At 40.5% G+C, this 21,558-nt stretch overlaps 2 protein-coding genes across 3 annotated transcripts; both read right to left on the bottom strand.

The window, feature by feature from the left end:
- Nucleotides 1-2,604: 2,604 nt before the first annotated feature.
- Nucleotides 2,605-10,333, bottom strand: pdp1 (pyruvate dehydrogenase phosphatase catalytic subunit 1). The gene is made up of 9 exons (XM_046398611.1): nucleotides 10,184-10,333; nucleotides 7,482-7,746; nucleotides 7,222-7,389; nucleotides 6,744-6,955; nucleotides 6,404-6,485; nucleotides 5,545-5,639; nucleotides 5,264-5,432; nucleotides 4,964-5,182; nucleotides 2,605-4,485 (listed from the first exon to the last, which is right to left on the bottom strand). Exons 2-9 carry the CDS (start codon nucleotides 7,731-7,733, stop codon nucleotides 4,108-4,110), a joined length of 1,575 nt encoding a protein of 524 aa, XP_046254567.1. The 5' UTR covers nucleotides 7,734-7,746; nucleotides 10,184-10,333; the 3' UTR covers nucleotides 2,605-4,107.
- Nucleotides 10,334-11,041: 708 nt separating this feature from the next.
- Nucleotides 11,042-20,651, bottom strand: tmem67 (transmembrane protein 67). 2 transcript variants are annotated; one of them, XM_046398609.1, is made up of 28 exons: nucleotides 20,401-20,650; nucleotides 19,671-19,759; nucleotides 19,444-19,540; nucleotides 18,687-18,786; nucleotides 18,547-18,610; nucleotides 18,369-18,440; nucleotides 18,220-18,282; nucleotides 17,732-17,886; nucleotides 17,522-17,630; nucleotides 17,259-17,345; nucleotides 15,326-15,391; nucleotides 15,088-15,241; nucleotides 14,898-15,015; nucleotides 14,700-14,805; nucleotides 14,241-14,297; nucleotides 14,046-14,144; nucleotides 13,849-13,947; nucleotides 13,426-13,512; nucleotides 13,214-13,313; nucleotides 12,978-13,117; nucleotides 12,754-12,894; nucleotides 12,553-12,633; nucleotides 12,347-12,463; nucleotides 12,121-12,237; nucleotides 11,905-12,012; nucleotides 11,630-11,732; nucleotides 11,391-11,533; nucleotides 11,042-11,303 (listed from the first exon to the last, which is right to left on the bottom strand). In XM_046398609.1, exons 1-28 carry the CDS (start codon nucleotides 20,603-20,605, stop codon nucleotides 11,223-11,225), a joined length of 2,958 nt encoding a protein of 985 aa, XP_046254565.1. In that variant the 5' UTR covers nucleotides 20,606-20,650; the 3' UTR covers nucleotides 11,042-11,222. The 2 variants fall into 2 exon arrangements, with proteins under 2 accessions (XP_046254565.1, XP_046254563.1); XM_046398607.1 differs by having other exon boundaries at nucleotides 14,898-15,241; nucleotides 20,401-20,651.
- Between the last annotated feature and the right edge of the window lie 907 nt (nucleotides 20,652-21,558).

Raw genomic sequence — 21,558 nt, 5'->3', positions numbered from 1 at the left:
AGATAAAAGCTCAGATAAATAAAAATATTGAGGGTGAAAATAGTTACTTATACTTTTAAGAAACAAAAAAATTATCCCACCTTAAAACCTAAACAGTCAGTCAGTTGTACACTGCATTTTATTAAAGTCTTTCACCAGTGTATATGTGTATATAACATCCATTTTATGTTTAGATTTTTGTGAGATATTTCTCTTATTTTCTGCTCAACTGCCTTTTTTCACTGAGGTTAACTTTATGGCAGACCTCCAAACTGAAGTTCACTGCAGGAGAAGAGAAACTTCCTCTTATTTAGTGACATACATAAAAGTATGTCACTTTTAAAATGCTGTCTTATTCTGTGGGGATAAAAACAAATATATCAACTAATATGACACAGTGTTCTCTAAATGTCAGGATCCCGACACATTGTGACTGCATCCAGTGCGGGTTAACTACAAATGAATTCGGTGAGCTGAGTCTTCCTCTGCTGTAATATTGTTTACATGGGATGTTTATTATTACACATCCGGCGTCTTGATCCCACAAAATTCTATAAGCAAAAGTCACTCAGTCTGCTTTTATGAGCAAGACCTAGAAAAACATCTGCCCAGCAGCGGAAATGAGGCACGCAACTGACCAAAATGTTGAGATGTTTATTTCCAGTATGAAACTGTCTGAATATAAACACCTTGTTCTGGATGTTTACTGTGTGACAGTGTGAGAGAGATGGTGGTTTACCGTTAAACCTCCTTAACACCTTAAGATACTACAGAAAAAGTGAGGGAAAAAAAGGCCAACATTTTCACTTATTACCAAAAAAGAACTTAATTCAGACTTAAATATCCTCTCAGGAAATGTGTATAATTATAGTAAATAAAAATATTTAATAAAGGCAGGGTATTATCAACAGCAGCAGATCCATCACAAACTGTCGGCTGCAATAGACAAAAAAATTACAAGGTCATTTTCTCCTGTACAACCAGTATTACTGTAATAGTTTGAATTTAGCAGCTGATGTCTGTAAGTACTTTATGTTTTCAGAATAACTTCCATCTGAGCCCGTTCGGCCCCCGGGAGATCAGCTGTGGTGATGGTGGTGAAGGTCTTGTTCAAAAGAAGCGATAGCTTGTTGGGAAACCAGATAATTTATGTTCTCAATAAATCTTTTTATGTGTGTCCTGGACAAACTAACCTAATAAATGATTATATATCTGCCTCAAAAAATAAATCAAGAAATAAACAAATAACACAATGAAGACACTGAAAAAAAAATAAAATGAAACAGTAAAAGAGTAAAATACTTTAAACACTTAATTTTTAATTCCACTATTAGATAAGATGAGAACTTTATTGATCCCACAGGAAATTGTTGTTGATATTCATTTTTAATTATTTAGATTTATTATATTATTGTTGATATTTATTTTTATATATTTGTTATTTATTTATGAGCACTGTATAAACATTTGATATATTTCAAATATAACACTGTATAATTTAGTTGTATGCAAATATAAGCACAAATTTTTAAGTGTATATTAAGGTGAAATGTACAGAGCTGATCTATGAACAAGTATAAAGCTTAATGTTTGTCGTGACATGTCGTCATTATTCCACTAACAATTATTATTATTCTTATCATTATTTATTGATTTATCAGAAATGTTTTGTTATGGAGGAAAAGAGGAAAAGTTCATGATGGCTTAGTTTAACCTTCTCTCTCTGGTTGGTCTGGTTGGTTTGATGCTGCAGCCTCATCTAGTGGTGGTTAACTGACTGTCTCATGAAAATATCTGCGTGGATTAAACATCTGTGCCAGTGGAGGAGGAAGTACTCTTAAACTACTCTTACAGTGGAAATATCACACTGTTAAAGTTTGCTACTAGGGTAAATGTATGTTAGCATTACCAAGAATGTGTACTATCAAAAATAATAGTACTCAGTGCAGTCGTGTCCCCATTAGATTGTTAATAGAAATGTATCAGTGTTTAAACAGTGCTGTTCTGTTCCAGCAGGTTGAGGTGGACCTCAACTATTTTATGCTCAGGACTGTTTTTTATTATGGATTAATCTCATTGTGTCTGATAGACTTTTTTGGTTTGTAAAAATTCAGAAACCAGTGAGAAATTACCATCTCATTTTCTTGGAGCCTAACATTAGTCAGTTTTGGATATAATTTAGAACAAAAAGAGCAAATCCTCACATTTGAGAAGTTCCAACCAGGAAATATGAAAACAACAACAAATCCTTTTTTTCACACACAAATTCTTTAAACTCAAATCGTAAATACTGTTTGGTAGTTTAATCTACCTAATCTCTCACAATTTGTCATATTTTGACATTTCTAAAAAAAAATATGGAAAGTATTAACTAAATCTATGAGGTCAAAAGTAGAATTCATCTCACCATAAAGCAGGGGAAACTGAAATACACATACCTCAAACTTTTACTCAAGTGCAGTACTTGCCCACAGTTGCAGTTTCTGTCACACTTTCTGTCACAACCTGAGACACACTGACCTTCCACGTTGTTGCGGGTTAGTAGGACGACCTGCTGCATTCAGGGGCGGAACAGCCTGTTCACCGCTGGCCAGCTTGTGTCAACACAGAACACAGTACCAAGCGGCGTGTATTTGGTGTTTTATTAAACCATTCCGTATACAAAACTTAACCCACATAAGTTACAATTTATACATAAAACTGTAAATAAAGACATGTAACATGCTGCTAAAGCTGAATAAATAATCTTTAATAATCAACCACCTTCTTTCAAATTTACATTCTCCTCATTCATTCAGGCTTAAATACACTTGAAGACGAAGCCACGTCCATGTTAATAGTGTTTAACTGGAGAGTAACGAGAGAATGTCCGTAGTGGATAATAAAATCTCTAACTGTAACAAACTGTTAAACACAATGCTAATGACAGGTTAAAAAGAAAGAAAAAAAATGACATGAGACTTATAACACACATGCTCTCTAACCCCACACGGCTCGAAAAAGAACTACAAACTACTTCACAGATGTGACGACCGCGGTGGAGCTGAGTCAATGTGTCGGCTCAGAGATTCAATAAACAGTTAAGAAGTACCACAATAACAGTCATGGTGTCACAGGAAAGCCCGGTGCACAATCAGGCTACCTGCAGTGGTGCACAGAACAAGTTAACGTCTTGTTAGACTTTGCAGACTATAAATTTTTGTACTCCAACTTGTCGGATTTCAAATGAAAATGATCACTAGCTCAGTGGTTCCCACCATTTTCGTCGTGACTGAAGTTAAACGTATTGAGCATTACAAAAGTCAGAGAAAATAAATAAATTTGGTGGGTCAGAATTATTCTTCCCTCTCTCTCTCTCTTCTCTATAATATAAAATTGTGACATCTGAGACTTGCACAGGATGGAAACCACTACACCATGAACTTCAAGTGTCAGCTTCAACTTCAGAGTATTCACATCCACATCAGATGCACCCAACACGGATGTTAACACATTAAATCTCTAAATCAGCCCTCAACCCTAAGGTTGCAGTATTACTTCAAACTCAGCATGCTGGAGTACGCAGAGAACATCAACATCCAAATCCTCACAGACTGCAATGTAAGTGTATGTATAATCGAACAGTACTAGGAATATATCATACGATGACACATGAAAGGAAGTAAAACCAAAAAGATGCAAACAGTTACGTTGTAACATCAGCCTCACAGATGCAAAAACAAAACCAGATAGCAGGGAAAGAGAGTGTGGTTTTACAATGGCACAGCCCGGTTAGAGCCCATATCAGGTCAAAAGCAGGTCGAGTCAGTGCTGCATCAATAAAGGCCTTTTTACTTGTCAAGTTCCAACCTTCACTCTCTTTGGAATTTCATTTCAACCCTGCTGAGTCTTTCAGCAGACTTTCAGCAGGTTGAATATTTTGGCACAAAAAGCAGTATGTAACAGCCACCCAGAAAAGTGTGTATGAAACAGTTGAAAGAGCATATTGGCAGCATAAAAACATGTTATATAATCAATCCAAGTTTTAAACTGACATCTTCTCACTTCATCGGGAGCTCAATCTGCACTGCTTACAAATATAAAAATTTGTCCACAGAATGTGCTTGTGTGTAGATATAAAGTACTCAGTTACTGTCCTTCCTGTCTCTGTGCTCCAATCACATGAGGGTTGAACTGAGCGATGATGATGGTGATGTCATCGCGGTACATGCGAGCCAGCTCCTCGGGCAGCGACAGCATTTTGGACAGCCTCTCGTGGTCAACTGTGCCAAACTCGTTGTTTCCTACTGCGTGGCGCATCAGGTGGGTCGCTGAGTTCTGGTCCTCGAAAGCTGAAGACACACGAGCCTTTCTCTCTTCTAGCAGTCCTTGCATCTGTCCCAGGGTGACCCTGTAGCCTCCGACTTTGAGGGGCTGGCGCTGGTGTACCCCTGTTAAATACTCTCCCACAATCCGAACCACTTCCTGTCTGTGGAGGGTCTCCCAGAGGCCATCAGAGCCGATCACCTGCAGGGACAGACAGAGGAGAGCTAGAATCAGAACACATATGACTGAAAGATCAGGAGATCTAAGTTCGTCACATCGAACGCTGACGCTGTCATACCTAGTGTGAGATGATTAAACGAGGTAAATTACAAAATACTTCATATCCAATTCTGGGAAATTTTGCCACTGGGAACAGATTGTGAAAGGCTAATTCCTTCTTCACAAACACAACCTTTGTCTGCAAAGGTCATAGAGTTCTCATTTCAAAACAGCCAGAGAAATCAAAAGGCCAGGCATACAATGAGCAATCATGAGCATTGAAGCTAGACAATTTCTCTAAATAAAGACTGCTCTGTTTATGTAATTGTGTTTGTAACATTTTGTAGAAGGTAGAAACCTCCTAGCCTGGTTACAGACATGCGAATTGCCACCTGCATCTCAATTAATTCAGCAATTCAGAGAAGATTTGTATGTGATGAAACTGTGCCTGTTCTCTCACCATGAAGCGATCCTGTGGCCGCAGTTTGTGGTACGTGATCTCGGGCTCAGCGGTCAGGTAAGGTGGCGTGTGGTAGTTTGGAGGGATAAACTTGGTGTGCTCGTTTTCATGGAGCTGATCAGGTCCAGACTCCAAAACACGCCTCTGCAGATCAATACTCCACTTGAACTTCACATCCCCAAATGCACGGAATGGCATGAGGAGGCCGAGTAACCGGTCCTGATAAAGAAGAGGACAGGAAGACCTTTCAGTGAATGCTGTTAACAACAACCACACTGAGCAAATTAAAAGGTGCCGTACCTGTCGTATAACCGTCTTCCTCTCCGACGGAGGGTGTTCAGCCCGTATCCGAGCCACCTCCTCCTCATTCTGCGCGTTGTGGTCATTAGAGAGCGTGTGAGCGCTGAATGAACCATCCTCCTCCTGAACACCCAACACTGCCCGAGCATCTCCTGCATTGGCTATGAAACTTTGGAAAGAGCGAGGAGAAGGAGCAAGGCAGAGAAATATATGTTTGGTTTAAAGATCCAGTTATGTAACACTTTGACAAGAATGTGCGTGCATGTGTTTATTCTGCATACAGGTCTGAACCATCAACGTGAGCCACGCAGGCCGTTGCTCCAGAAAAGGCCACTCTCAGGACCCAGTAGTGCAGAAAAGCATTTGGGTCGCCGACCTGCAAGGCAAAATAACACTGTGAGCATCCAGAGAGGACATGGCACATGGTTTAAATTACACAGAGAGGTAATGACACCGGAGCTCCTCTTAAATCCATAAAAGTTTAAATTTGGATGCTCACATTTTTTGTACAGCTGCCAAAGGGCAAAGGTGATATTCAATATGTATTCTAATGAGTGAATGAACGTTCCTGCACTCAGACCAAATTTAATGACTTGCAAAGTGATTCAGACTCAGCCAGTAACAACAATAATGCAGAGCAGCATATTTTAAAGTGTCATCTAGTTGTAGGTTTCTGGCACAGGTAGACAATCTGCATGCCATGAATTATGTGTTGTATAATGTCACAGTGCACAGTGACAAGCAAGACAGAAAGCTGTTAACCAAGTGGCAGATTAAGCCTCATAAGATTAGTCTAAATGGATTGTAGTGCTATGCTGAAAGTATGTCCAAATTAATTGAATAGACAGCCACAAAGTTTTGACTTAGATTATTTGTCAAGCTGAGTCAAAGATACCCAAACTTGGATTCAGAAGCTGATTCGACAGCTTGACTACTCATCCACAGCTGTATTGTCCAAGGGCCTATTTCTCTATGAAAGTAAAACTCACAATGAAAATGACAGATGTAAAAAGTCCTGTTACAGGATTTACTCAGCCAACTCAGGGTCTTAGGGAGTACATCTGAGTTCCTCATTAACACAACATGATTTTAGAAGAATGAGCAGCACTGTTTCTTTCAAAGACAGCAGACAGTTCCCACCTGAGCCTCCAGGGAGATGTCATTGTCAAGCCTCTTGAAGGCGTTCAGCAACGCCTCACGGGTGTCTGGAACTTCCCCTGGGCTGAAAACAGAAACAAAGCAATATGTATTCAGCGGATATAGAGAAGGTCACAGGTCAAGAACAGAGACTGGCAACAGCACTACTGGCAAAACAACAGACAGGATGTCGCTACAAGGTACAGATGAGGATAAAATAAGACATCAGAAAGTCCAGTTTAAATTGATAGCCAAAAAAACTGGACAGCAGTTAAGACCCTCTGGAAACAGGTTGTACAGCTCGAGAACTGCTGTATCTTCTGTTGTGTTTCCCTGTCCTCACCTGGTGAGATCGATTAACTCCTGCCAGTATGTTCGTAGGCTGTTGAAGTAGAGGTTCTGAGCCTCCCTGCTGAAGTAGTCGTTGGGGTGTTTATGCCACTGCAGGATGGGACTGAGGGCCCTGCCAGACTCCACTGCTGCCTCGAGTTCACACAGGGTGTCGTGTGGTAGCAGAGACACTGCTATGTAGTAAAACAACCTCTCACTAAGCGCCTGGCAGAGAGGAGCACAGGTGGAAACTTAAACAAATCCCAGATGAAAATATGTCAGTGCAACAGTGTATATCACAATGCTTGTATTACTGACATATTAAAGCTGCACAGTGTTTTGTTTCTTTTGTATATATCTCAATCAGACATCCCTTCACACATCTGGCTGGATGCTAAAATGCATTTTGTTGCACTGGTACTTACTGTGCAACAACATTCTTATTACTGAATTCCTGGACAAATACCATGTGATAAGGGAGTCACCTTTACCTGAGCACAGGCACAGCCAGCATGACCATCAAACACACCCAGTAGCATTCCTCTCGTCTGCAGACATGTGGCTGCACTGCGACGGTCTTCTATAGGAGCGTTGGCTGGTAGCTGATTACTCTCAAAACCCATCACTGATGATACATTCTTCCCATCAAACTCTGGCACCTACAACCACAACATATATAAAAATGATTACCGGCAAATGAAAACTCAAATGCAGGGATGTGTTTTCTGTATGTGTGAACGACCCCACAAACCTTGAAGCTGTACTCGTTGGCTTTCAGGATAGAATTGACCTGTGGGGGGGTGAGGATATAACTGCACAGCACTGAGGCTGTCTGGTAACTTCTTGAATACTGGTGGCTCTGCCACACACGAGAAGGCCATCTTGAGGAAGGTCGGTGAGTGATGGGTCCTAGCTGGGACTGGTGTTGTTGGTATGGCAACAGACTAGAGGCCAAGACCTTGGTACGGGGCAAACCCCTGAGCAGCTGAGATGTCACAGGCATAGCTGAAGGTGGACTGCAGGCACATACACAAACAGAATACGACTGATGTAGAAGAGGAATACATACAGAGTTCAGAGGTACAGTAGGCAGAGGGCAACAGCTGGATGTGCTTTTATGAAGATGGATTTAACTAAAGGACAGGTTGACAGTGTCAGGGCCTTAAATTAGTTACTCAAAACACCAAATGCAGGCAAGGCTTTGACATCTAAATACACTAACTTTTGCCCACTACATTAGACAATAACATTGATGTTAAATCCTGACACTTTAATAATTATTTACTGCCCAGTCTTTGGTATTTGCCCTTCACACACTCCAACCCTGCTGGTCACTGATTGCATATTTGCCCGTGAGCAATTCAGATGAAATCAGATCAGTGGTTTAAACTGGTTGTTGATTGACTGTTCTGAAAAACTTCCACTCCATTTCTGTGCTCCCTGTAGGCTTTTGAAGATAACATGGGACAAAACTTAATTCCATTCCCATGTGGTGAAACACAGTAGATATGCATTCACACTTGTGTTCAAATTTGAATAAAAACTCATTTGAATAAAAACTTTTCAAAACCAGTTTCACAAAGGGCCACAACCCTTTTAAGGACAGCCTGTTCACTCCCAATTAGTGCCATTGTGCCAAAAATTGGCTGCAAATCACCTAGGGGGCACTTGCAAGGTAGTCCTCAACGAACAGGAGTTAATAGAGCTAAGTGGCTAAAATAATTATTAACACCTATTTCTGGACAAAAAAAATGCCAAAATTTTATTTGGATTTTTGCAAATATAGTATTGATTATATATCAGAATTGAAAAGAGACAACTCTCTACTGTATGGCCAGGCAGTTTTGCCCATAAAGCGCTAGCATTCTGCTAATGTATGCTGATTGGTCGGGCAATGATACCTAGACTTACATAAAATAATACAGAAAGGTATTTCATTATAAAAAAGCAGCAAAAATTTAATCTATTGGAACTATATATATTGTCCCTATTGCTTAAACCGAAAACATAAAGAAACTTATTTTAAAGTTACATTTTGGGGCTACAGCTCCATAAACACCCATTCATTTTGCACTACCTCATGAGCGCCCCCGCTAGCTAGCCTAGCATATGCCTGCTTCCTTTTGGTGGTAATACAGAAGGAAAACAGTTCTTATGTGAAACTGCTCAAAACAAGGTCTGTGGATTATCTCAGGTAACTGGGTCGTGATTTATGGAAAAAAGACAATGTTTTCAAATGTAATTTTTTTTTTTAGCTGTTTGAACACCAATAGCGTAGCTTCTTCTAGTTCCGTTATGTTCTCATCAGAATATATCTCCAAAAGTCAGCAGTGCACACCAAAACAATCTAGATTAGAAGAACAGATCACACTACAAGTCAAATACATATTTTTGATTTTTGGGGTGAACTGTACCTTTGAACTTGAAATCATGGAAGTCGGATTCATTATTTATTATTATTGCATCAGACTGCGTTGGTTTCAGGAAGATGCACCCCAAACTGGCAACTATTTATCTTGCATGCACATTCTGTTTGAACATCCCGTTCAATGTGCATTCAATACGGGACGGTCAAACCTAGGACACGCTGTAACTTTGCGCCCTCGGTTTAACTTGTGTTGACCTGAAGTCTCAAGCAAATGTGTATCAATAAATGGCACCATCAGAGCATTTACTGGTCTGAGCTGCAACTCTGCTCTCTTCTCCATGGAAAGGCCAGCACGCCCCACTAAAAATAGCTTGAGCAAGAATGCCGGCCCTGACATTTAGATCTTGAGAAATGTTCTGCGTGGTCATGACCTGGTGAACTGGATCCTGACTCGGTCTCTCCACATAATACGCCCTAAGTGTTTAAGTAAGTGCAGCTTCTCAGAGCTCAATATCCTTCAGTCAGTCTGGTTGTGGAGAAAGATGCAGCAAGTTCGGGTAAAAATCAACGCTGCTCAAACATTTCAGCGTCATTGAGTTTCAGGGTCAAGCTGACCCGGCTGTGTTGGAGTAAGCTGGAAAGCTAAACATCCTCCCACATTCTAACTGTGTATGAGTCAAACAGACCACAGACGGTTCGTCCCAGCTCTGAGCTCTGCAAGAAAGTTGCCATGTTTGTTGACATCACTAACTTAGCTTCTCTCCTAGCTAGCTAGCTAGCAGAAAAGCAGGTTAGGAAAACCGCAAGCTAACCCCAGAGCAGTTCACGGGATCTGCAGCACAGAACATCACACTCAGGGCAAAGGTTACAAAACAATGCCACGATATGACAGCACATAATGTTAACGTTTGCTCTACAATGGATACGACTTGCTTCAGTCAAACAAGCAGTGCAGCCAATTATGCTAATACGAACTGCTAGTGGTGTCTGGCTTTAATTACACCCATCAACTGTCGGCAAAACGACCTACAGCTGAAAACTTTACTATCGAAAAGCGTCAGTTCAGAGAAAAAATCCTGACTCACCTTAGCCGATGGATGCGAAGAAGTTATTAAAGTTCATGGCTGAGCACCGAGCCCTCTGCTCTGTATCATTCTAGAGCGCCGCACCTCAAAGTAAACGCTGATTGGCTCATCTCTGACAGCCGCAATGATGTCACTCCGGGGTCCATACCATTGACATACAGTCCATGTCCCATGCGTGCGAATGAGGCCTTTTTTACAGCGAGGTGAGCTTGAACTTTTTATTATCCCACAAGGAGATATTTGAAGAAATATAGGTTATAATATACAGTGGGTTTAAAAACAGATAATAATTTCAATTAATTGCAAGTTTTGCAGAAACTATGAAAAGCTACGAGCTCAGGTAAAAGGAGAGAAAATCCTTGGTTTTGACATTGTGGTTTAGTCCTTTCTTTCGGTTTCAAGCCGACTCAAACTGTTCTTTCCTCACATTATTGATGTACGTTTACATCCTGATACATGAAAAAGCAGCTGAGTAATTACTAATGCGTAAAACAACCATGCAGTCTGTTTTGGCTAATTCATAAAACATGAAAAAAAGATATGCAAAAGTCAGATAAATATTCAGAACTTCTAGAAAACAGTCTTGCTCAGTGTTTAGCAAATTTCCAAAATAAACCCAGAAATGATAAAGGGATGTGTATACTGGTGTAATGTCAAAGCCTCTGACAGATGACAAATTTGTAAAATCACACAGGATATGCCATCACGCTCTTTGAACCTTTCCTTTACGTCAAGCATATATTTTGCTTTATATTGCATATTTTCTATATCCTAATTTTCTATGTCATTATGTCATAATACATTTAGATAAACAGCTGCGCTTAAAATGATCCAAAAATAACACTCAAAACAATACTGTCAAAACACATAGGAAAATATTTTAATCAATAAAAACATGAAAATCTTTACAAAACTTATATTTACATCATGAAGAAGCAGTGAAAATACAGTGTAATGAAAAGTACAAAAAACAGTAAACATCTAGAAGAGAAATGTCACTTAACAAACACTGAAACTACCAATTACTTTGCAGGAAATATCATATCAGAAATCTCTCATCCACCAGAGTCTTGCTGACAAGGTTCTTCCTCCCGAGAGTGTTACGGATCACGCGAAATATCTGTAATGAATGAGATAGTTTTCAATACATGACCTTTTTTTAATCACACTGAAGACAACATACTGTACACACACACCCAATACTGACCATTTGCTGTACGTATGTAAGCACAGCTGCAAGCACAAAGCTCTGAGATCCAAGGTCGACTATACAGAAAAACAAGGTGTCAAAGATCAGCAGCGTGGCCTCATTTCCATAAAACAGCACGTCACTGAAAGAGTGGGCCTCATCTGCAACGAGAAACACAAACAGACTTTACACACACACACACCAACATACGTAAACAAACAGAAATGTACAGTCTGTCTGTGCCAAAAGGTCGTTACCGTTGTAAAAGATGCTTTTTTCACTGGGTTCAAGGAACTCCATCCCTATGACCCTCTCAAACGTCAGCTTATCCTTAACTATGTAGTCCATCTCAGGGTGGGCCTGAGGTGAAAAAAACATGAGGAAACACGAGAGAAAGAACAAGCTCGTCTCTAGAAAATATTTCAGGTCAATGAAAACAACTAATTTATTTACAATGTTACAAATAGATTGATATACAGTGAGGTCAAATCAAACTGCTTGTGTGAGTTTACTTTTATGTATTTGTACTAACATGGTCTATAACTGATCCCAGGAAGTGGTTCATGGTGTGGTAGGCTCTAGTGTTCTGCTCAAACTGGTTAGCCGAGCATGAGTCCATCAGCCGCGAGGGCCCACCCCTCTGGAGCACAGGTGACAATCAACCATTTAAGATTAAAATGGGGAATAATTTTTCTCTTAGTTTGATATTCTGTAACTCAATTCTAAAGACAACAGAGAGGGCACATACCCGGATGAGCGGCTCACGTATTCTCTCATACTGTGACCGCAGACGATTGTTGAGAGACACTTGAAAGGTCTGCATTTCTGTGTTGGGAAGTAGACCCCTCTTTCCACACAGCGACTCCTTGAGACAGACAAAGAAGAAGAGAGAAATAATATGGATGTAACATGATATCAATGTCATAAACACGCCATAGCCACTAACATAACATGTAGTCTCTCTGTGTACATACGCTTTCTCTCTTCAGATTGTTGTTCATTTCCTCCATGTTTGTATCTGCATGTCCGTGTACTGAACGTCCATGGATGTAGTAGCCAAAACAACGGTGAGATAACAGCAGCACAGAAATCTATATGAGAGACATGCACAAAACGCACTTATGCAAAACATACCGAACACATAAACTGTTGAAAATAAAATAAGCACAGTTCTACTTACATTACTGATGGAGCAGAGATCTACAAACTGACGGATTTTGTCCTCCACAAAGTGCTCATGAAGCACAGTGAAGTAAATCACCTGCAGGGTTAAATAATTATCTTTAAAAGAAGCCACACTTGTACTGAAAGATCGGGAGAGATGAGAAATCAGAGTAAAGGAAGTGAAAGAGGAGATAAGCATAAATGGTGTCAGTTTTACCTGTAGAAGTCCGATGCAGAGCCATAGTGTGGCTGCTAGACTGTAGCGCAGTATCAGGCTGTATGGTGGAGTGTATGCCTCTGCGGAGCGCTTCAAACTGGACCAGGGATCTCTCAGGGCCAGGTTAGAGAAACCCAGTACCTGAACGACACAGGGTGGCACGTCAACAATGAGTGACATTAAAAGGGACATGAAAAAAATGTACATGCTGATGTGAGACGTACTTCAAGAAAGAAGAGCACAGCCATGATCTGAAAAGTTGGGCTGATCTTGCGGATGGTCTGTATCTCGTTCCACTCGTTGGCCACAAAGTAAGTCCTCCAGATGCTGACCGGAGAGGAATCACGTCTCGGCTCGCCAGCAGCTGAAACAGCAGCGAATACGGTGAATTGAATAAAACAATTGGTTAATTACTTCTTACAAAGAAAACAAAATTTAAGCTCAGTAAATATGCATGTACCTTGCGCAGTCTTGGTTCCTTTGCTTCGTGGCCGCTCCCAGTCAATAAAGAATATGTCAACTGACACCTGAAGGATCAACTTGTGGAGAAACTGTATAGTCTGGATACAAATACACAGAACAATACTACTTCAGTATTCCTAAGAGAATCACACCATCTTGCTTTCAAAAACAGTACAGCTCATTGTTAAATCTGCTCAATGTGTGTCTGACCTTGAGCGCAAAGGCACAACCAATGTACGTCACAAACTGCTCCTCCTGACCAGGTAGTGGTAACAGCACCGATACAAACTGTTGGGCCTGAAACAGAAACATAAATTAATAAATCCTTGAAAGCAGTAAATAATAATCACGCCTAAATGTAAGCATTTAAAAAGAATTGTTCAAGTAAAGAAGGTAAAGAGGAAAAAGACTTGCCTTTAAGGTCTAAAGAGTGCAGAGAGAAAAATAACACTGTTAAATGTCCATGCAAAAACATGAAAAAAAAAAACCTTTTCATATTTAGAAAATAAATAAAGTTAAAATAGCTCAAAGGAAAAAGGATCAGATGTAAGAGAGTAGTATCATAACTCAAGACAAGTCAAGTATGAAAATAATCAGTCCTGTTAAAGAAAGTCCCAAATGAATCAGACTAACCTTGTAAAAGATGAGCCAGTAAAGTCCAGTTCCCACTGTGACGACGAAGAAAACGTTGGCCAGATCTCCGGCATAAAACAACAAAAACTTCAGCATAGTCTGTTGCAGAAGGAGGGAGAGACTAACATCACTTCAGTGCTTCAGACTAATGCATGGATTGAAGTGGCTCAATTTACGACATGTTAAAGACATGGTACCTCCACATCAATAAGCGAGGAGGCGATCCTCCTCTTCCAGCTGACCGTCTTCAGCAGAGAGTAGAGTACGGCTACACCACCCATCACGCCGAGAGCAGTCTGCACACGCACACAAATATCACATAAGCAGTAAAAATTGTCATTTTTCTCTCATTTTAGACCAACACTAAATCTTTCATCCATACTTCCACTCACATCTGTCTTGATGCGAGCCTCGCTCTGATCCATCTCATACTCCACTGCAAACGCCGTCTAGGAAAAGATCGAGATCCACATGTAAGCCAAAAAAAGCTTGTTTTTGCGCTAAATACAGAGACAGTGGCTGATTTAGCAATTGTTTCTCTTCAACAGATATCTGCTAAATAAAAAACACAACCATGCTGCAACTTTTTGAGGTGAACAAGGTGATGAGAAGGCGTTTTTGTGCGGGTGGGCTTGGGTTTTACACCACTGTAGTGAGGACATTTGTGCACTGAGACCACATTAGTCTGTCCTCACTACCACAAAGGATTGTGTTTTAAGTTAAGAATTAGGTTTAATGTAAAGGTTGGAACTAAGCACTTAGTTGTGATGGTTAAGGTTAGGGTCAATGAGCTTTAGAACAACTACGAAAAGACAAATGTGTGTGTATGTGTGTGTGTGTGTCGTACTCACAGACACAGTTTGTCTATCGATGTCCGTGATGGGAACATCTATGTATGTGACAGTCATTAAAGGGGGAAATACTTTTCCTTCCTGAGTTCTTGGAACCAACTGAAACCTAACAAACACACAATACATTTGATTAACATCACCACTTCAAAAAGCAGTTACAAACGGAAACGTTTGGCAGCAGGCACATTGTGAGCCCACCTTATTTTGACACTGCTGGCAACACGGATGACTTTAGGTGGTAAACTGCTCTTCTCTCTTCCACTCAGTGTGTCGACAAAGAACATACGTCGAGACAGGTACCAGTTCTGCATGCTCTCTGTGAACACATGAAATATATTAAAGCAACAAACACACGTAAACACACCCAATCTAAAAAATGAAATCCCACCTTGGTTGATGAACCGTCCATTGTATTGCTGGTTGTAGACTAATGTGGGCAGGGGGAGAAGTTTTTTGTTCTCTTCTCCACCAAGATCCATAAACACATCGTAGAACAGCGGCTCTGGATGGGCAGCCAGCAGGTGTGCTACAGAGAGCACACACTACACACACACAAGGTTTATAACATAACAGGACATTACAAGAGAGTTTGTGCACTGAGTGAAATGAAAGGAAAAAACACCCACACTTTGTTGGTAAGCAGTTCCAAAGCTGAAGGCTGCTGCCTGTTCGGTGGTTGATCCTGGACAGAGCTAAAAGAGAGGAGCAGATGTGCTGTGGAGTATTTAACAGCCTCCTATATGTTTACACTTTACACTTAACAAATGATAAATTTGTGTTCTTAACATGCAAAAAGGGTTGGGTAGTCACAACTACCGACCTATGCATGTAAACCAAGCAGATCTATGTACCTTTAATAATACAGTGGCTTGCGAAACTATTTGGCCCCCTTGAACTTTGTGACCTTTTTCCACATTTCAGGCTTCAAACATAAAGATATAAAACTGTAATTTCTTGTGAAGAATCAACAACAAGTGGGACACAATCATGAAGTGGAACACACTTTATTGGATATTTTAAACTTTTTTAACAAATAAAAAAACGAAAAATTGGGCGTGCAAAATTATTCAGCCCCTTTACTTTCAGTGCAGCAAACTCTGTCCAGAAGTTCAGTGAGGATCTCTGAATGATTCAATGTTGACCTAAATGACTAACGATGATAAATGGAATCCACCTGTGTGTAATCAAGTCTCTGTATAAATGCACCTGCACTGTGATAGTCTCAGAGGTCTGTTTAAAGCGCAGAGAGCATCATGAAGAACAAGGAACACACCAGGCAGGTCCGAGATACTGTTGTGGAGAAGTTTAAAGCTGGATTTGGATACAAAAAGATTTCCCAAGCTTTAAACATCCCAAGGAGCACTGTGCAAGCAATAATATTGAAATGGAAGGAGTATCAGACCACTGCAAATCTACCAAGATCTGGCCGTCCCCCTAAACTTTCAGCTCATACAAGGAGAAGACTGATCAGAGATGCAGCCAAGAGGCCCATGATCACTCTGGATGAACTGCAGAGGTCTACAGCCGAGGTGGGAGAATCTGTCCATAGGACAACAATCAGTCGTATACTGCACAAATCTGGCCTTTATGGAAGAGTGGCAAGAAGGAAGCCATTTCTTAAAGATATCCATAAAAAGTGTCGTTTAAAGTTTGCCACAAGCCACCTGGGAGACACACCAAACATGTGGAAGAAGGTGCTCTGGTCAGATGAGACCAAAATCGAACTTTTTGGCAACAATGCAAGACGTTATGTTTGGCGTAAAAGCAGCACAGCTCATCACCCTCAACACACCATCCCCACTGTCAAACATGGTGGTGGCAGCATCATGGTTTGGGCCTGCTTTTCTTCAGCAGGGACAGGGAAGATGGTTAAAATTGATGGGAAGATGGATGGAGCCAAATACAGGACCATTCTGGAAGAAAACCTGATGGAGTCCGCAAAAGACCTGAGACTGGGACGGAGATTTGTCTTCCAACAAGACAATGATCCAAAACATAAAGCAAAAGCTACAATGGAATGGTTCACCAAAAAACATATCAAGGTGTTAGAATGGCCAAGTCAAAGTCCAGACCTCAATCCAATTGAGAATCTGTGGAAAGAACTGAAAACTGCTGTTCACAAACGCTCTCCATCCAACCTCACTGAGCTCGAGCTGTTTTGCAAGGAGGAATGGGCAAAAATATCAGTTTCTCGATGTGCAAAACTGATAGAGACATACCCCAAGCGACTTGCAGCTGTAATCGCAGCAAAAGGTGGCGCTACAAAGTATTAACTCAATGGGGCTGAATGATTTTGCACACCCAATTTTTCATTTTTTATTTGTTAAAAAAGTTAAAAATATCCAATAAATTTTGTTCCACTTCATGATTGTGTCCCACTTGTTGTTGTTTCTTCACAAAAAATTACAGTTTTATATCTTTATGTTTGAAGCCTGAAATGTGTCAAAAGGTCACAAAGTTCAAGGGGGCCAAATAGTTTCGCAAGCCACTGTAAGTTACAAAGCTCTTGTATATTCAGACTAAATATCAGATTTTATCACCAGTCATCTGACGTCGTACCTGGAGATTTCCTCCTCCTACAGGTTCCCATCTGAGGAACTCTCCTCCAACATTATAGACAGCAGCAAGCAGCTTAATGTCAGTGTTCTGTCAGATAAAACAGTATGTCAATTAAAAGAACATTTTTGTGCCATTTCAGGTTTGTCGCTCAGTTTGGACTATAATGAACAGATTACTGTTGTCATGGTGCTGTTCTTTTCCTTTAACATTCTTTCTTTGCTAGTTTATCCATTACGTGAAGATGACTAAAGTTCATCGCTTACCTTGTTTCTTCCTCTGAAACTGAAACTTATTGGAACTGGCTCAGTCTGAAGAACTCGACTAGCCAGTCCTGGTTCGTCCCCATAGTATAGCCATGGTAGATTACCTCTCCTGGAGACAGAGTAACCCAAGTGCTTACTGTCCATTCTGAGTAAAACAAAATTACAGTATATCTAGAAATGTCAGAAAGAGACACTTATATGATTGATTACCAGTAGGAAATGTCTTGAGTGGAGCTCAAAGCAGCTTTAGATCTGAAGATGGTGTTAAAGAGACCGCAGGCATCAGTAGACACACCACTGAAGGAGTGCATGTTCATCACACACATGTTCCCGAGAGCCTGACACGCAGTCAGGTTGGAGAAGACCTGTAACCACAAGATTTATTCATGTACAGCAGCTGAAACACACACAAAATCCCTAAAACTGTAGCACAGGTGTCAATATGTTTCAGCAGGAAGAAAGTACTATTTTGACATGAATTTGTGGTTAAAATCTTGATAGCTAAATTAAATGTCTGTCATAATCAGCAACAGCTATCACAGTTACAACTATGACAAACAAGAGAGCTATAACACAGCATCCTAAAATCCCAAATATCTTCTTGTGTCTTCCTGAGTACATCTCTTGTGGCAGTATATGGTTGTGTCTAAAATCAGAACTGGCTTCCTGCAATGTTAGGTAAAGAAAAATGGAATTACAAGGCAGGCTGCTGATGAGGAGTACAGGTTTTTGACAAACCAGGCAGACTGAACGCTGAACTTCTGCAAGGAGATCAGAGCAGAAAATGCGAATCAGAAAACATCAAAATGAACAAAAATAATGTGAGCAAATGAAAGAGGAGACTGACCAACTGAGCATAGTTGACACTGGGATTCACACTGGTTGGCAGGCTGCCTGGAGGGAAACATAATCCTCCTGCCTGGAAAATTAGATACCAACCACTGATGATACATGCTTTGAGTCTGTTACTGAATGCTGTGTGGATGAGGTGTCTGGAGGAGGGTACGAGGGTCAGCAGAACTCACCAGGACATTAGGAGAGTCACACGTACAGGAGGTGTTAATGAAGGTGGCCTGACATCTCTCACACCTGAAAGATGAGTGTGTGAATGCATATGAAGCAGTTGGATATATCGCTGTTTCCATTCTGTGTTACCAATACATACCTGTCTCCACTACTGTTTGGTACAGATAAAGAAGGAGCATTTCGATTGCATGGTTCACAGCTGGCCTCATTCAAAAGGTTTCCATTGACATCTCTCTCCACTGGAAAAAAAATTAGATTCAGCCATTCATACATAAAATTTAATTTGCAGCCGCACTTGAGGACCATTTGGCAGTGGCTTCAAACAAAAAGAAAGTATTCTGGGACTCTTGATGACGGGACTGGCCACACTCCATACAGGACAAATGCAACCCCAGAATAGGACTCTTGTGTGCAGCACAAACACTAGAGAAATATAGCTCTTTCCAGGATGATCTCCTTCTTGAAATTTTTAACTGGCATGATGCTCCATCCAGCCTCATCTTCCTGGTAAAGTAAGAGGTGACTTATGATTTATGATTTATAAGCTGTTGTGTTGCCCTTGCTTAATTCCTGCAATAAAGGTTATTCAGCAATCAAAAGACAGACACATCTGGCCATTTTCTTTATGAGTGAATAACTTTCTTGGTGGTAGAAAAAAAAGTTACTGTGTGCCCTGTATCTGATAGTGTTCTGGAAGGTTTATCTAGTTTTATTCACTTTAGGGTTTTAACAACAAACCCTTGGGGTTTGAATCCTAACTCTAACCCTCCACCAGTGCAGCTATCAATATAGTGTTTAGAATTTTAAGAAATCGCTGCATACTATACTTTTAAAATTATACCTTTGTTAAATGCATTATTGCAAATCATAAATTAGTTCTGTCACTGGTGACTCACCCAGGACGTTCCCTGATGGGCACTGGCATGTCCCCTCATCACTGAGACTGAGACTGCCCGGACAGCGAATACATTCAAACCCACTTTTAGTTACTGCCTGTAAAGAAAGAAAACTTGTCAAGAAAACAATTTCACAAATTGTGAGAGAAATTCTGTTGAGATGCATTATCTACAGTATAGTTCAAGATGTACAGCGAACAAAGGCATTAAAGGTAAACTGCACATACAGGTTTGTCAGGAGGACATTGCTGACAAGTAATGGATGCCTTATCAGTGAAGAGGGTTTGGTACCCAGTTTTGCAAACGCAACTCAGCCCTGCAAAAGGAGGGAAATAAGTACAAAGTTAGAATGAACAGAGGATGCATCTCTACATGCAAAAAATGATTCACATTCACAGTAGAGTAAATGCAACAAGGAGGATATCCATCACGAACCACAACAAGGAGAAGAAAAGAAATCCTACAGCTCTTATTGACTTTAATTAGACTAATAATGCAAATACTGTTTCATTAGTAAACCACTTTTATCACCACTGTTGACAATTATGCTACCGTATAAATCTCAGACTGTTGCAAACCAAGGGGATTTATTATTAACGTTAGACAAACATAACGCATTGCCAATATTACAATATTGATTCCAGCTACGTTGATCAGACATCCTACTTGCCCATGGTTGCAGCTATTGTCAATATTAATTCAAACAGCACATTATGCGTTCTTCATTTTCCGCATTACGATTCTTTAAACAATCACGTTAGCTAGCAAGATGCTCAACTTATTTTGAAAGTATCTTAGCCATTTGCACCTTGCTAACCGCTTCATAGCTCATTGTGGTTTCCTCATGTGTTGCGTGGCTGACCAACTCACATTTAAAGCTAACCTATTTTAAAGCAAGACTGATGCCACTTTTTGTTGGTTTTTGTCACTTCTGTTGTTTCTGTGAAGGTAACCGACCTGTTGTGTCGCGTTGTTGATTTGGACCGCACCTCACACACGAGAGGCTCGAGATGTCGAAAAATTCTTCCACGGTACAATTAGAAGGCGCCTTAAAGGAAACGATAAATTGCTGACAATTAAGTCGATCTGTGTATATTAAAAGAAACAGTGTTAGAAATACTTTGAATCCGTTAACAAGAAATGGTAGCGTCCCCGTCGCCATGGTAAACAACGGTCTTCCTATTTACCCACAATGCTATTGTTCCTGCGTGGTGACGTTGCAACCAACTTTACACGTGCGTGTTGCGTACCAAAAAAAGTCAAGAATATTGGTTCTATGTTATAATATTACTGTTAATATGCAAACAAATATGCATAAACAAAACTTTAAACCAATAAAAAAAATTACCAACACATTTGTAACCCCAAATAATAACGTTTAGAAAAGGCCGAGATCTTAATCATGGGAATTCGTCATCTGTCGCAGTGTGCTGTAGCTGTAGATTTGTTTAAGACCTTATCAAGACACAACATAAGCTCAAATTCTGTGTGTTAGGAATAATTAAAACAAATAAAGTAAAGTAAAACCGGGAGCAAGAGGTTTAAGCTGGCTGACAGTTATTATTGTATTTTGGCTTAGGCCTATCTTCAGAATCTTTTTTACTTTTCTCAAGAGAGGGTGGCAGGAAATGAAGTGTCAGCTGTGCAGATGAATGTTGCTCACTTCCTGACAATTAATTAGCGTAATTTACTGAAATACCCCTGGGTGGGGGTGGGGGGCGACTGCAAGCTGCACTCCCAACCCCTAGGTGGCGGTAATGCGCCTTAAAAACACAAAACAAACAATAGTTGTGATGGGAATTCCGACTCTTTTTAGAGAGCCGGTTCTTTTGGCTGCTTGGAAGTGAATATATTGGATTGAGGGCAGGAGTGTAGCTTCTGAATCCTTTGTCATCCCCAGCTGACAATAATTGTTTTACTGGGGTCATAGCCTTTTGCAAAAACTGGCACATAGGAACCCTGGGCTGTAGGTCTTGGTGGCTGTGGTGTTGTACTGGGTGATGCAGTAGTCTTTGTAGGTGCAGCAACACCAATTCTCTCTAGCGCTCTCTTGTTTCTCCCTCACTCCAGTTTGTGTGCTCAGTTTGCTGTGTGTCTGGAACCCCCTCCCCTCCC

Source organism: Scatophagus argus, chromosome 9 (genome assembly GCF_020382885.2).
Source record: "Scatophagus argus isolate fScaArg1 chromosome 9, fScaArg1.pri, whole genome shotgun sequence".
Classification (NCBI taxonomy): Eukaryota; Metazoa; Chordata; class Actinopteri; family Scatophagidae; genus Scatophagus; species Scatophagus argus.
This window is presented reverse-complemented; position numbering and strand designations above follow the sequence as displayed.

Coding starts and splice junctions, on each gene's coding strand:
- pdp1 (XM_046398611.1), bottom strand. CDS start 7,733: ATGCCTGTGACATCTCAGCTGCTCAGGGGTTTGCCCCGTACCAAGGTC. Junction 7,390..7,481: donor CCAACGAGTACAGCTTCAAG/GTTTGTGGGGTC, acceptor TTGTGGTTGTAG/GTGCCAGAGTTTGATGGGAA. Junction 4,486..4,963: donor GGCCACAGGATCGCTTCATG/GTGAGAGAACAG, acceptor CTGTCCCTGCAG/GTGATCGGCTCTGATGGCCT.
- tmem67 (XM_046398607.1), bottom strand. CDS start 20,605: ATGGCGACGGGGACGCTACCATTTCTTGTTAACGGATTCAAAGTATTT. Junction 18,441..18,546: donor GTGACTCTCCTAATGTCCTG/GTGAGTTCTGCT, acceptor CTAATTTTCCAG/GCAGGAGGATTATGTTTCCC. Junction 17,346..17,521: donor GTTTCAGAGGAAGAAACAAG/GTAAGCGATGAA, acceptor TTTATCTGACAG/AACACTGACATTAAGCTGCT.